Raw genomic sequence first — 17484 nt, 5'->3', positions numbered from 1 at the left:
TGATAAGTTTTTCAATGAGTACATACCTTGACAAGATTTTGAAGTAGTTCGAAATGGAACAGTCAAAGAAGGAGTTCTTGCCTGTGTTACAAGGTGTGAAGTTGAGTAAGACTCAAAACCCGACCACGGCAGAAGATAGAGAGAGAATGAAAGTAATTCCCTATGCCTTAGTCATAGGTTCTATAAAGTATGCCATGCTGTGTACCAGACCTATTGTATACCCTGCCCTGTGTTTGGCAAGGGAGTACAATAGTGATCTAGGAGTAGATCACTGGACATTGGTCAAAATTATCCTTAGTGGAATAAGGATATGTTTCTCAATTATGGAGGTGACAAAAGGTTCATCGTAAAGGGTTACGTCGATGCAAGTTTTGACACTGATCCAAATGACTCAAAATCTCAATCTGGATACATATTGAAAGTGGGAGCAATTAGCTAGAGTAGCTCCATGCAGAGCATTGTTGACATAGAAATTTGCAAAATACATACGGATCTGAATGTGGCAGACCCGTTGACTAAACTTCCCTCACAAGCAAAACATGATCACACCTTAGTACTCTTTGGGTATTAATCACATAGAAATGTGAACTAGATTATTGACTCTAGTAAACCCTTTGGGTGTTGGTCACATGACGATGTGAATTATGGGTGTTAACCACATGGTACTGTGAACTATTGATGTTAAATCACATGGTGATGTGAACTAGATTAATTACTCTAGTGCAAGTGGGAGACTGAAGGAAATATGCCCTAGAGGCAATAATAAAGTTATTATTTATTTCCTTATATCATGATAAATGTTTATTATTCATGCTAGAATTGTATTAACTGGAAACATAATACATGTGTGAATACATAGACAAACATAGTGTCACTAGTATGCCTCTACTTGACTAGCTCGTTGATCAAAGATGGTTATGTTTCCTAACCATAGACATGAGTTGTCATTTGATTAACGGGATCACATCATTAGGAGAATGATGTGATATACTTGACCCATTCCGTTAGCATAGCACTTGATCGTTTAGTTTGTTACTATTGCTTTCTTCATGACTTATACATGTTCCTATGACTATGAGATTATGCAACTCCCGTTTACCGGAGGAACACTTTGTGTGCTACCAAATGTCACAACGTAACTGGGTGATTATAAAGGTGCTCTACAGGTGTCTCCGAAGGTACTTGTTGGGTTGGCGTATTTCGATATTAGGATTTGTCACTCTGATTGTCGGAGAGGTATCTCTGGGCCCTCTCGGTAATGCACATCACTTAAGCCTTGCAAGCATTGCAACTAATGAGTTAGTTGCGGGATGATGTATTACGGAACGAGTAAAGAGACTTGCCGGTAACGAGATTGAACTAGGTATTGAGATACCGACGATCGAATCTCGGGCAAGTAACATACCGATGACAAAGGGAACAACGTATGTTGTTATGCGGTCTGACCGATAAAGATCTTCGTAGAATATGTAGGAGCCAATATGGGCATCCAGGTCCCGCTATTGGTTATTGACTAGAGAGGTGTCTCGGTCATGTCTACATAGTTCTCGAACCCGTAGGGTCCACACGCTTAAACGTTCGTTGACGATATAGTACTATATGAGTTATGTATGTTGGTGACCGAATGTTGTTCGGAGTCCAGGATGAGATCACGGACATGACGATGAACTCCGAAATGGTCCGGAGATAAAGTTTGATATATGGGATAATAGTGTTTGGTCACCAGAAGGGTTCCGGAATTCGCCGGAAGGGGTTCCAGATGTTTCCCGAAATGTTTGGGTACGAGAACACTTTATTTGGGCCAAAGGGGAAAGCCCACAAGGTTTTTGGAAAGCGCAAAAGGAAGTTTTGTGGAGTCCAGGGGCCAGATGCCAGGGTCCCTGGCGTCTGGGTCCAGACGCCGGGAACCCTGGCGTCTGGCCCTGGAGTCCGAGAAGGACTCTTTCCTTTCGGGTGAAACCAACTTTGTGGAGGCTTTTACTCCAAGTTTCGACCCCAGGGCTCAACATATAAATAGAGGGGTAGGTCTAGCACCCAAGATAGATCAAGAAACACCAAGCCGTGTGCCGGCAACCCCGTCCCCTCTAGTTTATCCTCCGTCCTAGTTTTCGTAGTGCTTAGGCGAAGCCCTGCGGAGATTGTTCTTCACGAACACCATCACCACGCCGTCGTGCTGCCGGAACTCATCTACTACTTCGCCCCTCTTGCTGGATCGAGAAGGCGAGGACGTCACCGAGTCGAATGTGTGCAGAACTCGGAGGTGCCGTGCTTTCGGTACTTGGATCGGTCGGATCGTGAAGACGTACGACTACATCAACCGCATTGATATAACGCTTCCGCGAACGGTCTACGAGGGTACGTAGACAACACTCTCCCCTCTCGTTGCTATGCATCACCATGATCTTGCGTGTGCGTAGGAAATTTTTGAAATTACTACGTTCCCCAACAATAGGATCATAGCTCCAGTGAGATCCCTAGAGAACCTTCCAGGTATTGGAGAACCTGTGCTCCAACGCAAACAAGTAGCAACGGACGTGCGCTTCCTCCTCACTGACACGGTGACGCACCACCTCCACGGGATCCTCGAGCCTCTGGACGGTCACTGGCCCACGCGACCGCCACCAAAGAAGGTTTGGGTCAATGATGGGCTGACTCCTCACCAACCTGCGCCCCCCGGTAGGTAGCGCCTCCCAGTACCACCCCGGCGGAGCCCAGTCCCGGACATGACCCATCTGGTGACACAGGTGTCCTCTGCCGACTCGACGACGAGGATGCGGGATAAGCATCGTCGACGTCGATGCGGGAATAATTGCTTTAACTAAAAAAGTAAACTAGTTCTATTAATTTTCGTACTAAAAATAAAATAGTTGTATTAACTCAACTAGTTCAATTAAGCACTTACTATGAATAAAAATAAACTAGTTTTTACTAAAAATAAACTAGTTCAACTAGTTATATTAATTTTCTTACTAATTCTATTAAACACTTACTAAAAACAGTAAAAAAAACTAGTTAGATGAACTCTAAAATTTAACCCTAACCGATGAACTCTAAAATTTAATGAACCCTAACTAATTTGATGAACTCTAAAATTTAACCCTAACTAATTTGATGAACTCTAAAATTTAATGAACCCTAACTAATTTGATGAACTCTAAAATTTAACCCTAACTAACTCGATGAACTCTAAAACTAATTCTATTTAACAACTACTGTCATAATTAGCATCTAATTTGATGAACCCTAACTAATTAGATGAACTCTGAAATTTAACCCTAAGAACCCTAGCTAGGCAGAGGTAAGGGAGGAGGAGGAGGGCGTGCTCACCTCTGGCGCCGGCAGAGTTAGGGAGAGGGGGACGCGGTGTCGAGATCGGGGACGGGGTCGGGGTCGGGGCGGCGGGCGCACGGCGGAGGGTGGCGATGTAGGGGGGGCGTCAAGGTCGGGGTCGGGGGCAGCGTCGAGGTCACGGTCGGGGGCGGGGGCACCATCGAGGGTGTGCGAAGAGCGACGGGTCGCGCGCGGTGGCCGACGGCGATGCAGGGCGGCGACAACGGAGGAGTAGGGATTTGGGGAAAGTGGCAGTGGGGGAAGAACGAACCGCGCGGTTAAGTTAAAAGTAGCAGTAGCGTGTTCCAGGAAGTGCGATTCTGCTACGGTAGCTATAGCACGTTTCGTAACAAGCGCTACTGCTATTCCTTCTCTTTTTTATTTGCTTTCCATTTAATTTTATTTTCGTTAGCAGTAGCTATTGGGGATTGTAGCAGAATTTTAAAATTTTCTACGCATCACCAAGATCAATCTATGGAGTCATCTAGCAACGAGGGAGAGAGGAGTGCATCTACATACCCTTGTAGATCACGAGCGGAAGCGTTCAAGAGAACGGGGTTGATGGAGTCGTACTCGTCGTGATCCAAATCACCGAAGATCCTAGCGCCGAACGGACGGCACCTCCGCGTTCAACACATGTACGGAGCGAGGACGTCTCCCGTGCCTTGATCCAGCAAGGAGGAGGGAGAGGTTGAGGAAGAGGGCTCCAACAGCAGCACGACGGCGTGGTGGTGGTGAAGCTGCAGTACTCCGGCAGGGCTTCGCCAAGCTCTTACGGAGGAGGAGAGGTGTTGGGGAGGGGAGGGGCTGTGCCTTGGATGTTGTGTGCAGCCCTCCCCTCACCCCTCTATTTATAGGGGAAGGGGGAAGGGGGCCGGCCCCTCTAGATGAGATCTAGAGGGGGCGGCGGCCAAGGGGAGGGGGGCTTGCCCCCCAAGCAAGGGGGCGCTCCCCTTAGGGTTTCCTCCCAACCCTAGGCGCATGGGCCCTAGGGGGGTGTGGCGCCCTAGCCCACTTGGGCTGGTTCCCTTCTCCATACAGCCCATAAGGCCCTTCGGAAGAGGTGGCCCCTCCCGGTGGATCCCCGGAACCCCTCCGGTGGCCCCGGTACAATACCGATATGCCCCCGAACCTTTCCGGCGACCGTATGACAACTTCCCATATATAAATCTTTACCTCCGGACCATTCCGGAACTCCTCATGACGTCCGGGATCTCATCCGGGACTCCGAACAACATTCGGTAATCACATACAAGTCTTCCTAACAACCCTAGCGTCACCGAACCTTAAGTGTGTAGACCCTACGGGTTTGGGAGACATGCAGACATGACCGAGACGACTCTCCGGTCAATAACCAACAGCGGGATCTGGATACCCATGTTGTCTCCCACATGCTCCATGATGATCTCATCGGATGAACCACGATGTTGAGGATTCAATCAATCCGTATACAATTTCCTTTGCCAATCGGTACGTTACTTGCCCGAGACTCGATCGTCGGTATCCCAATACCTTGTTCAGTCTCGTTACCGGCAAGTCACTTTACTCGTACCGTAATGCATGATCCCGTGATCAACCACTTGATCACATTGAGCTCATTATGATGATGCATTACCGAGTGGGCCCAGAGATACCTCTCCGTCATACGGAGTGATAAATCCCAGTCTCGATTCATGCCAACCCAACAGACACTTTCGGAGATACCTGTAATGTACCTTTATAGTCACCCAGTTACATTGTGACGTTTCGCACACCCAAGGCACTCCTACGGTATCCGGGAGTTGCACAATCTCATGGTATAAGGAAATGATACTTGACATTCAAAAAAGCTACAGCAAACGAACTACACGATCTTTGAGCTATGCTTAGGATTGGGTCTTGTCCATCACATCATGCTCCTAATGATCTGATCCCGTTATCAATGACATCCAATGTCCATAGTTAGGAAACCATGACTATCTTTTGATCAACGAGCTAGTCAACTAGAGGCTCACTAGGGACGTGTTGTGGTCTATGTATTCACACATGTATTACAATTTCCGGATAACACAATTATAGCATGAACAATGGACAATTATCATGAACAAAGAAATATAATAATAACCATTTTATTATTGCCTCAAGGGCATATTTCCAATAGTCTCCCACTTGCACTAGAGTCAATATTCTAGTTACATGTGATGAATCGAACACCCATGCAGTTCTAGTGTTGATCGTGTTTTGCTCTAGGGAGAGGTTTAGTCAACGGATCTGCCACATTCAGGTCCGTATGTACTTTACAAATCTCTATGCTCCATTTTGAACACTTTCACGAATGGAGTTGAACCGACGCTTGATATGCCTGGTCTTCCTGTGAAACCTGGGCTCCTTGGCAAGGGCAATAGCTCCAATGTTGTCATAGAAGAGAGTCATCGGGCCCGACGCATTGGGTATGACTCCTAGGTCGGTAATGAACTCCTTCACCCAGACTGCTTCTTGTGCTGCCTCCGAGGCTGCCATGTACTCCGCTTCACATGTAGATCCCGCCACAACGCTTTGCTTACAACTGCACCAGCTTACTGCCCCACCATTCGAAATATACACGTATCCGGTTTATGACTTAGAGTCATCCAGATCTGTGTGAAGCTAGCATCGACGTAACCCTTTACGACGAGCTCTTCGTCACCTCCATAAACAAGAAACATTTCCTTAGTCCTTTTCAGGTACTTCAGGATATTCTTGACCGCTGTCCAGTGTTCCATGTCGGGATTACTTTGGTACCTTCCTACCAAACTTACGGCAAGGTTTACATCAGGTCTGGTACACAACATAGCATACATGATAGACCCTATGGCCGAGGCATAGGGAACGACACTCATCTTTTCTCTATCTACTGCCGTGGTCGGGCATTAAGCCGTGCTCAATCTCGTACCTTGCAATACAGGCAAGAACCCCTTCTTTGACTGATCCATTTCGAACTTCTTCAATATCTTGTCAAGGTATATACTCTGTGAAAGACCAATGAGGCATCTCGATCTATCTCTATAGATCTTGATGCCTAATATATAAGCAGCTTCTCCAAGGTCCTTCATTGAAAAACACTTGTTCAAGTAGGCCTTTATGCTTTCCAAGAATTCTATATCATTTCCCATCAACAGTATGTCATCCACATACAATATGAGAAATGCTACAGAGCTCCCACTCACTTTCTTGTAAATGCAGGCTTCTCCATAAGTCTGCATAAACCCAAACGCTTTGATCATCTCATCAAAACGAATGTTCCAACTCCGAGATGCTTGCACCAGCCCATAAATCGAGCGTTGGAGCTTGCACACCTTGTTAGCATTCTTAGGATCGACAAAACCTTCCGGCTGCATCATATACAATTCTTCCTTAAGGAAACCATTAAGGAATGTCGTTTTGACGTCCATTTGCCATATCTCATAATCATAGAATGCGGCAATTGCTAACATGATTCGGACGGACTTCAACTTCGCTACGGGTGAGAAAGTCTCATCGTAGTCAACCCCTTGAACTTGTCGATAACCCTTAGCGACAAGCCGAGCTTTGTAGATGGTCACATTACCATCCGCGTCTGTCTTCTTCTTAAAGATCCATTTATTTTCTATGGCTCGCCGATCATCGGGCAAGTCAGTCAAAGTCCATACTTTGTTTTCATACATGGATCCTATCTCGGATTTCATGGCTTCCAGCCATTTGTCGGAATCCGGGCCCGCCATCGCTTCTTCATAGTTCGAAGGTTCACCGTTGTCTAACAATATGATTTCCAAGACAGGGTTCTCGTACCACTCTGGTGCGGAACGTGTCCTCATGGACCTACGAAGTTCAGTAGTAACTTGATCTGAAGTTTCATGATCATCATCATTAACTTCCTCTCTAGTCGGTGCAGGCACCTCAGGAACATTTTCTTGAGCTGCGCCACTTACTGGTTCAAGAGGTAATACTTCATCAAGTTCTACTTTCCTCCCACTTATTTCTTTCGAGAGAAACTCTTTCTCTAGAAAGGACCCATTCTTGGAAACAAAGATCTTGCCTTCGGATCTGAGGTAGAAGGTATACCCAACAGTTTCTTTAGGGTATCCTATGAAGACGCATTTTTCCGACTTGGGTTCGAGCTTTTCAGGTTGAAGTTTCTTGACATAAGCATCACATCCCCAAACTTTTAGAAATGACAGCTTAGGTTTCTTCCCAAACCATAATTCATACGGTGTCGTCTCAACGGATTTCGACGGAGCCCTATTTAAAGTGAAAGCGGCAGTCTCTAAAGCATAGCCCCAAAATGACAGTGGTAAATCGGGAAGAGACATCATAGATCTCACCATATCCAATAGAGTGCGATTACGATGTTCGGACACACCATTACGCTGAGGTGTTCCAGGCGGCGTGAGTTGTGAAACTATTCCACATTTTCTTAAGTGTGTGCCAAATTCGTGACTCAAGTATTGTCCCCCATGATCTGATCGCAAGAGCTTGATTTTCCTGTCACGTTGATTCTCAACCTCACTCTGAAATTCCTTGAACTTTTCAAAGGCCTCAGACTTGTGTTTCATTAAGTAGACATACCCATATCTACTCAAGTCATCAGTGAGGGTGAGAACATAACGATAGCCACCGCGAGTCTCAACACTCATTGGACCGCACACATCAGTATGTATGATTTCCAATAAGTTGGTTGCTCGCTCCATTGTTACTGAGAACGGAGTCTTGGTCATTTTACCCATGAGGCATGGTTCGCACGTGTCAAATGATTCGTAATCAAGAGACTCTAAAAGTCCATCTGCATGGAGCTTCTTCATGCGTTTGACACCTATGTGACCAAGGCGGCAGTGCCACAAGTATGTGGGACTATCATTATCAACCTTACACCTTTTGGTATTCACACTATGAATATGTGTAGCATTACGCTCGAGATTCATTAAGAATAAACCATTCACCATCGGAGCATGACCATAGAACATATCTCTCATATAAATAGAACAACCATTATTCTCGGATTTAAATGAGTAGCCATCTCGAATTAAACAAGATCCTGATACAATGTTCATGCTCAAAGCTGGCACTAAATAACAATTATTGAGGTTTAAAACTAATCTCGTAGGTAAATGTAGAGGTAGCGTGCCGACGGCGATCACATCGACCTTGGAACCATTCCCGACGCGCATTGTCACCTCGTCCTTCGCCAGTTTCCGCTTATTCCGCAGCTCCTGCTTTGAGTTACAAATGTGAGCAACTGCACCGGTATCAAATACCCAGGAGCTACTACGAGTACTGGTAAGGTACACATCAATTACATGTATATCACATATACCTTTCGTGTTGCCGGCCTTCTTGTCCGCTAAGTATTTGGGGCAGTTCCACTTGCAGTGACCACTTCCCTTGCAATAAAAACACTCAGTCTCGGGCCTGGGTCCATTCTTTGGCTTCTTCCCGATAGCTTGCTTACCGGGCGCGGCAACTCCCTTGTCGTCCTTCTTGAAGTTCTTTTTACCCTTGCCTTTCTTGAACTTAGTGGTTTTATTCACCATCAACACTTGATGTTCCTTTTTGATTTCCACCTCTGCTGATTTCAGCATTGAATATACCTCAGGAATGGTCTTTTCCATCCCCTGCATATTGAAGTTCATCACAAAGCTCTTGTAGCTTGGTGGAAGCGACTAAAGGATTCTGTCAATGACCGCGTCATCCGGGAGATTAACTCCTAGCTGAGACAAGCGGTTATGCAACCCAGACATTTTGAGTATGTGCTCACTGACAGAACTATTTTCCTCCATCTTACAGCTGAAGAACTTGTTGGAGACTTCATATCTCTCGACCCGGGCATGAGCTTGAAAAACCATTTTCAGCTCTTCGAACATCTCATATGCTCTGTGTCTCTCAAAACACTTTTGGAGCCCCGGTTCTAAGCTGTAAAGCATGCCGCACTGAACGAGGGAGTAATCATCAGCACGTGATTGCCAAGCGTTCATAATGTCTTGGTTCTCTGGGACAGGTGTGTCACCTAGCGGTGCTTCTAGGACATAATCTTTCTTGGCAGCTATGAGGATGATCCTCAGGTTTCGGACCCAGTCCGTATAGTTGCTGCCATCGTCTTTCAGCTTGGTTTTCTCTAGGAACGTGTTGAAGTTGAGGACAACGTGGGCCATTTGATCTACAAGACATATTGTAAAGATTTTAGACTAATTTCATGATAATTAAGTTCATCTAATCAAATTATTCAATGAACTCCCACTCAGATAGACATCCCTCTAGTCATCTAAGTGAAACATGATCCGAGTTAACTAGGTCGTGTTCGATCATCACGTGAGACGGACTAGCCAACATCGGTGAACAACTTCATGTTGATCGTATCTCCTATACGACCCATGCTCGACCTTTCGGTCTTCCGTGTTCCAAGGCCATGTCTGTACATGCTAGGCTCGTCAAGTCAACCTAAGTGTATTGCGTGTGTAAATCTGGCTTACACCCGTTGTATTCGAACGTTAGAATCTATCACACCCGATCATCACGTGGTTCTTCAAAACAACAAACCTTCGCAACGGTGCACAGTTAGGGGGAACACTTTCTTGAAATTATTTCGAGGGATCATCTTATTTAAGCTACCGTCGTTCTAAGCAAATAAGATGCAAAACATGATAAACAGCACATGCAATCAAATAGTGACATGATATGGCCAATATCAATTGCTCCTTTTGATCTCCATCTTCGGGGCTCCATGATCATCGTTGTCACCGGCATGACACCATGATCTCCATCATCATGATCTCCATCATCGTGTCTTCTTGAAGTTGTCTCGTCATCTATTACTTCTACTACTATGGCTAACGCTTTAGCAATAAAGTAAAGTAATTACATGACGTTTATGTTGACACGCAGGTCATAAATAAATAAAGACAACTCCTATGGCTCCTGCCGGTTGTCATACTCATCGACATGCAAGTCGTGATTCCTATTACAAGAACATGATCATCTCATATATCACATATATCATTCATCACATCCTTTGGCCATATTACATCACAAAACACTTGCTGCAAAAACAAGTTAGACGTCCTCTAATTGTTGTTGCAGGTTTTTACGTGGCTGCTATAGGTTTCTAGCAAGAACGTTTCTTACCTACGCCAAAACCACAACGTGAATTGCCAATTTCTATTTACCCTTCATAAGGACCCTGTTCATCGAATCCGATCCGACTAAAGTGGGAGAGACAGACACCCGCCAGCCACCTTATGCAACTAGTGCATGTCAATTGGTGGAACCGGTCTCACGTAAGCGTACGTGTAAGGTTGGTCCGGGCCGCTTCCTCCCACAATGCCGCCGAATCAAGATAAGACTAGTAACGGCAAGATAATTCACAATATCGACGCCCACAACTGCTTTGTGTTCTATTCGTGCACAGTAACTACGCATAGACCTAGCTCATGATGCCACTGTTGGGGATCGTAGCAGCATTTTAAAATTTTCTATGCATCACCAAGATCAATCTATGGAGTCATCTAGCAACGAGGGAGAGAGGAGTGCATCTACATACCCTTGTAGATCACGAGCGGAAGCGTTCAAGAGAACGGGGTTGATGGAGTCGTACTCGTCGTGATCCAAATCACCGAAGATCCTAGCGCCGAACGGACGGCACCTCCGCGTTCAGCACATGTACGAAGCGAGGACGTCTCCCGCGCCTTGATCCAGCAAGGAGGAGGGAGAGGTTGAGGAAGAGGGCTCCAACAGCAGCACGACGGCGTGGTGGTGGTGAAGCTGCAGTACTCCGGCAGGACTTCGCCAAGCTCTTACGAAGGAGGAGAGGTGTTGGGGAGGGGAGGGCCGCGCCTTGGATGTTGTGTGCAGCCCTCCCCTCACCCCTCTATTTATAGGGGAAGGGGGAAGGGGGCCGGCCCCCTAGATGAGATCTAGAGGGGGGACGGCCAAGGGGAGGGGGGCTTGCCCCCCAAGCAAGGGGGCGCCCCCCTTAGGGTTTCCCCCCAACCCTAGGCGCATGGGCCCTAGGGGGTGTGGCGCCCTAGCCCACTTGGGCTGGTTCCCTTCTCCATACAGCCCATAAGGCCCTCCGGAAGAGGTGGCCCCTCCCGGTGGACCCCCGGAACCCCTCCGGTGGCCCCGGTACAATATCGATATGCCCCGAACCTTTCCGGCGACCGTATGACAACTTCCCATATATAAATCTTTACTCCGGACCATTCCGGAACTCCTCGTGATGTCCGGGATCTCATCCGGGACTCCGAACAACATTCGATAATCACATACAAGTCTTCCTAACAACCCTAGCGTCACCGAACCTTAAGTGTGTAGACCCTACGGGTTCGGGAGACATGCAGACATGACCGAGACGACTCTCCGGTCAATAACCAACAGCGGGATCTGGATACCCATGTTGTCTCCCACATGCTCCACGATGATCTCATCGGATGAACCACGATGTTGAGGATTCAATCAATCCGTATACAATTTCCTTTGCCAATCGGTACGTTACTTGCCCGAGACTCGATCGTCGGTATCCCAATACCTTGTTCGGTCTCGTTACCGGCAAGTCACTTTACTCGTACCGTAATGCATGATCCCGTGATCAACCACTTGATCACATTGAGCTCATTATGATGATGCATTACCAAGTGGGCCCAGAGATACCTCTCCGTCATACAGAGTGACAAATCCCAGTCTCGATTCGTGCCAACCCAACAGACACTTTCGGAGATACCTGTAATGTACCTTTATAGTCCAGTTACGTTGTGACATTTGGCACACCCAAGGCACTCCTACGGTATCCGGGAGTTGCACAGTCTCATGGTCTAAGGAAATGATACTTGACATTCAGAAAAGCTACAGCAAACGAACTACATGATCTTTGAGCTATGCTTAGGATTGGGTCTTGTCCATCACATCATTCTCCTAATGATGTGATCCCGTTATCAATGACATCCAATGTCCATAGTCAGGAAACCATGACTATCTTTTGATCAACGAGCTAGTCAACTAGAGGCTCACTAGGGACGTGTTGTGGTCTATGTATTCACACATGTATTATGATTTCCGGATAACACAATTATAGCATGAACAATAGACAATTATCATGAACAAAGAAATGTAATAATAACCATTTTATTATTGCCTTTAGGGCATATTTCCAATAGTAGCGCCTTTGTTCGTAAACGCGTTGCTACAAAACAAGTAGCGGTAGCGCGGTTCTACGTAGATCGCTACTACTATGTGTAGCCTATCGGCTAAGCCATGGGAATTTTAGTAGTAGCGCTTTTGTACTCGGGCGCGCTACTGCTATAACTGTATCTGTAGCGCGGTTTAAAACACCGCGCTGCTGCTAATTAGCACCAACATGCGTTTTTAGCCCGCGCTATTGCTAATGTTCTGTGTATAAGGTTTTCCCTAGTAGTGTTAGCAATACAAAACTAGATTTGGACCGCATATAGATTGGAGAAATGTGGGTGGCCAAATTACGGGTTTTGTCCTGTATGTAAGCCGAGGAGTCTGCCGGACATATCTTCAAATACCGGTTCGCCGTGAGACTATGGGGCATGATCAAGGTTTGGGCCCACCTCGACAACAACGAGATTTCATTGGATCAACATGTCCGAGATGAATAGGACAATACGGAAAACGTTGGCTCCCCTCACCATGCTCACTTATTAGACCATTTGGTGTGAAGTAAAGCTACGGTCTTGTGTCATCAGTCTACTCTATCGTCCATTCTTCTCTCCAACATAAAAAAATAAGGCCAAACTTTGGGTCATCACTGGTACGAAGCATCTGGGCAATGCCAGATTAGAGAGTAACGACCTTGTAATATTCTCGTCCTCTTACTTTGTAAGGCTAGCCATAGTGAGGATAACTTAGGTAGTAACTTAACACATCCCAAGATAATTTTGCTTATGTGGCAAGTATTTAATGAGGAGAGAGGTGCTTGAAGTAACAAAATATGTTACTGTAACATAGCGCTTCCCGAGGTAAAATGAGTGACACTAATCTAAGTTACTCCCCAGTATGACCAGCCTAAAAGCACTTCTAAATTCCTTATTTAATGGATGAGGCAAATCGTATGCGTCCGTTTTTTTGTAAAAAAAGAGAAGTGGTACAGATTACAAGAAAAGATGGTTCATCCCGTGGAATAAAAGACCGCTCATTTTGCGCTAAAGAAAAGAAAAGAAAGGACGGATCAATTAAGTGAAGCATGCATCTTAGCTAGCCTAGTGGGAAAACTTGAAGACCATATCATGCTTGTACACCTCGCCGGGCCTGACGATCGACGACGGGAACTCAGGGTGGTTGACGGCGTCGGGGTACGCCTGCGTCTCCAGGCACAGCGCGCCGTACTGCCCGTACACCTTCCCTCCTTTCCCCTTGTCGTTGCTGAGCCAGTTGGCGGTGTAGAGCTGCACCCCGGGCTGGTTCGCCCACAGCTCCAACGCCCGGCCGGAGTCCGGGTCCTGGACGCGCGCCACCGGCCGCATCGCGTCCTGCTGCCCGTCCACGGCGAAGTTGATGTCGTACCCGCCGCCGCCGCCCGGGACGATCTCCATGTTGGCTCCCACGGGCGTCGGCGTGAGGAAGTCGTACTTTGTGCCGGCCACGGGCGCGACCTGGCCCGTCGGGATCATGTACCCGTCGACGGGCGTGTAGCGTGAGGCGAACATCTGGAGCTCGTGCTCCAGGACGTCGCCGCTGCCGTGGCCAGCGAGGTTCCAGTACGCGTGGTTCACAAGGTTCACCGGCGTCGCCTTGCTCGTCGCCGTCGCGTTCATGTTGATGCTCAGGTCGTACGGGTCGGAGAGCCGGTACGTCACATACACGTCCAGGTACCCCGGGAACCCTGCATGCCCCAGACATGATCCGCGAAAACAAGTGCTCGTCAGATCTTTCTGTCATGAAGATTAATCCAAGCGCGAGGAGCTAGTAAACTACTATAAAGTTTTGACATGTGTAGTAGTAGTAGTACTAGTTTTACCTTGCTCTCCGTCGAAGCTGCCGTAGTAGAAGGTGATGTACGGGGAGTCGCCGTCGTGCACGTACTCCTTCACCGTCCAGATGACCTTGTTGAAGCCCCTGGGGCCGCCTAAACAAAGAGCAACAAGATGATTAAATGAGTACAAAGCGCGTCGTGAGTCCATGCATAGGGTTTCGGTGAAAAATAAAATTAAAATTAAGTCTGAAGCATACCATGAATCGTGTTGTTGCCGTCGTTATGGAGGAGACGATAGGTTCTGCCGTCGAGCACGAAGCGGGCGTTGGCGATTCTGTTTGCTACGCGCCCAATAGTCGATCCGGCAGCAGCGCCTTTCTGATGAGACATGCACGTACAAAAAGGTTTTTGAATTGAACAGAGACGCACTCATCATGCATATTTATCTACCACTTGGAAGGAGTGAAAACACATGGATTTGTGATCTTACAGCGTATGCAGCAACAGTGTCGTACCCAAGTACAACATCGGTCAAGTCCCCTGAAAAAGAAGTTCACCTCTTGAGAAACAAGATGCAAGCATGCAATACGGGTTCTTGAAACCAAGAAGCAAGCGGCCTTACCATGGCAATCAGGGACGAGGACAGATACGAGGGTAGCTCCCCAGTTGGTGACCTTGATGGAGAAGTCCCCCTTCTTGTTCTTGAGCTCATAGAAACCGTCCGCCGTCCTTCTGGCGTCGGCGCTGCCGGGCAGTGCAAGGCACAGCAGCAAGGTTACAGGGAGCAGTGCAGCTCTGACCACCATTGTTGCACAGCACGTTGCTAAAAGCAGAGAGAAGGTATTGTATGGCTACCATCGAGCATGCGATCGCATATGTATGATAGGTTGACGACGACTTACAGTAGGTTAGGTTTCTCTCGAGGTCGTACACGAAGAAAGTCAAAACTCTCCATTCAAAGTTTCTCCGATCCAAATTATTTCCTTCTTGGGATCTGAGATCTAGCAGAAGTTTATCGTTGCTATTTCCCAGTTGCAATCTCCCACTAGTGTCGAGTTTTACTCATTTAAGTTCTTTTCATTGTCTGCCCATGCATCCGAATAAAATAGAAGCAAAAGAAAAAACTTCCAAGATTATAAGAAACCAATTTTGTTAGGTCTCACTCTGTCGGTGAGTAAGTATACCCACTTGGAAAAGATGCTTGCGAACCCTAACTATGTAATGTGTCATATGCAACGTCCATTTGGCCACACGATATACATTGTCAATCTCGAGATGAGTATTAGTCAGCCAGTCTTGTCGGCTGCTCAAACTCATGATACATATTCCTGAATTAGATTAATATTTACCCTTAGGCGCATGGCCATGTAATTCTGAATGGGATCACTCTAAGTCCAGAGACATGACTACCCAGCTATGGTGTAGAGTTTGATATCCCTTACAAAGCGGCCGTATCACATTGCGAGAACATATGACAGTCTCAAGTCTAGGACATGACATATACATTTTACCTGAAACTAACTAATGACGTTTCTCAGTGCACCTCAAAATGGGTCTATTCGACACAATGTTCTACCAACATAAGTCGGTATCATTTGATTGATATCAATATATCCATTATCTATAAAACATGGTCACCATCTCATAGGTTGCTAGCCTATTGGTATGTGTCATATCTATATAGACTTGGGACCATTAAAGTCATGTACTTTCCAACCTATATTCAAGGATAATATTGAAGAGAGAAGTGTATATATCAACCCAACTCCTGGATGGGTGTAATATACAACCCTCAACTATCAAGTCATCTAAGTTGATCGCGCCCTACTGCTTAACCATGAACCCAACAGGCCAACACCGACTCGGTGGCTTGCAGCGCACTGCAACACCAAGGAGACCTCGGTTTGATCCCTGGCTTCTCCCTTTTTCTTCTCTATTTTCTATTAAGTGTGCGCTAATGGGCCGGTCTGTTAGTGTGCATGCTTAAGGCAAGAGCTCCTTCCGTCTCACTATAAGCGAGATATAGCTCACGCGGCATCCCGTCACACCCATCCAAGGTGGGCGACTCTATGGCAAAGAGCACACAAATCTGCCCACGTGCATGAATCTTGATGTGCCTAAATCTAAGTGGTATGGACCTGACTGAGATATTGGTAAACCTCGGTCAGCTGGGATTTAGCAAAACCGTTATTTTTCTAAGCACCTTACATTTTAGAAGATGTTAATGGCATTTTCTTTATAAAAAGGACCCCAATAGTTGGGGAACGGTTGCCGGGGGAGCTCCCCAGCTGTCAATTCGTTCTCGAGGACACTCGAATAACAAGCGAACGATTTCGTTCGCTGGGATAAAACCCTCACAGCGAACCCCACAGCCCGCGGGCCTCTTTACTAGGCCATCGTATGTAAAAAAATGATAAATGCCATCATAGGTAAATCATGCATGGCAGTTTAAAAAAAACTCGTTCTGGTTCTATAATTTGAGTTGCCATGTCAACAAAGAGGAAAAAATGCCATGATAATAAATGTCATCTCTTAAATAATAAAAAATGACATCTCTTAATAATAAAAATATCATCTCTTAATGAAAAGGCCATCTCTTAATAATAAACAATGCCATCCATTAATAATAAAAAATTCATGCACAAAAACAAACTTGACTTGTGAAACAAAAACAAAAAGGGAAAGTATAAAATTGCCATGTGACATAGTTTGAAAATTTATAAACAGCCATGTTAATTTTTTTTCTAGAAAAATTGGCGTGTGATGAAAAAAGAAAAAAAAGGCTAGACTGGGGTTCAATGCCCGATACCGCGAAAATCAAGGAGGGGAGGGGAGGGGGGCTGTTTAATTGTTTGAAAGGGTCCTTCGATGGCCTGTAATATGCCCGTCCATGTAGCATTTCTAGTGTGTTGACTCTATTATTTTGAAAATAGTTTGCTGGCTTTGGTGACGTGGCTCGGATCCTGGGCCAGGGGCTGTTTAATTGTTTGAAAGGGTCCTTCGATGGCCTGTAATATTTTTTTTGAGCAAAAGAGGGTTTTTCCCTCCGGTTTCCATTAAAGAAACCATCGGAACAGCATCCAAGAAAGTTTTGTTCGACTCACACAACTTAAGCTAATCCTATTACATGCCAGGAGGAGTCACACAGTAAACCATAGCCAAGCAACAGCTACATAAAGCAAGGAGGCCCCAGGAACAGCCTCCCAAGGATGAGTCGCATGCGCGGATTCCCC

General features: G+C 46.3%; 1 protein-coding gene across 1 annotated transcript; it reads right to left on the bottom strand.

Moving 5' to 3' along the window:
* Window positions 1-13400: 13400 nt before the first annotated feature.
* On the bottom strand, window positions 13401-15097 carry LOC123185566 (galactose mutarotase). Its single transcript, XM_044597427.1, has 5 exons — window positions 14874-15097; window positions 14742-14791; window positions 14509-14629; window positions 14297-14404; window positions 13401-14161 (listed from the first exon to the last, which is right to left on the bottom strand). The coding sequence occupies exons 1-5, from the start codon at window positions 15055-15057 to the stop codon at window positions 13539-13541; spliced, it is 1086 nt and encodes a 361-aa protein (XP_044453362.1). The 5' UTR covers window positions 15058-15097; the 3' UTR covers window positions 13401-13538.
* Window positions 15098-17484: the final 2387 nt, after the last annotated feature.

Source organism: Triticum aestivum, chromosome 2A (genome assembly GCF_018294505.1).
Source record: "Triticum aestivum cultivar Chinese Spring chromosome 2A, IWGSC CS RefSeq v2.1, whole genome shotgun sequence".
Taxonomy (NCBI): domain Eukaryota; kingdom Viridiplantae; phylum Streptophyta; class Magnoliopsida; order Poales; family Poaceae; genus Triticum; species Triticum aestivum.
The sequence above is the reverse complement of the archived record's forward strand: the minus strand, read 5'-3'. Positions and strand labels throughout refer to the sequence as shown.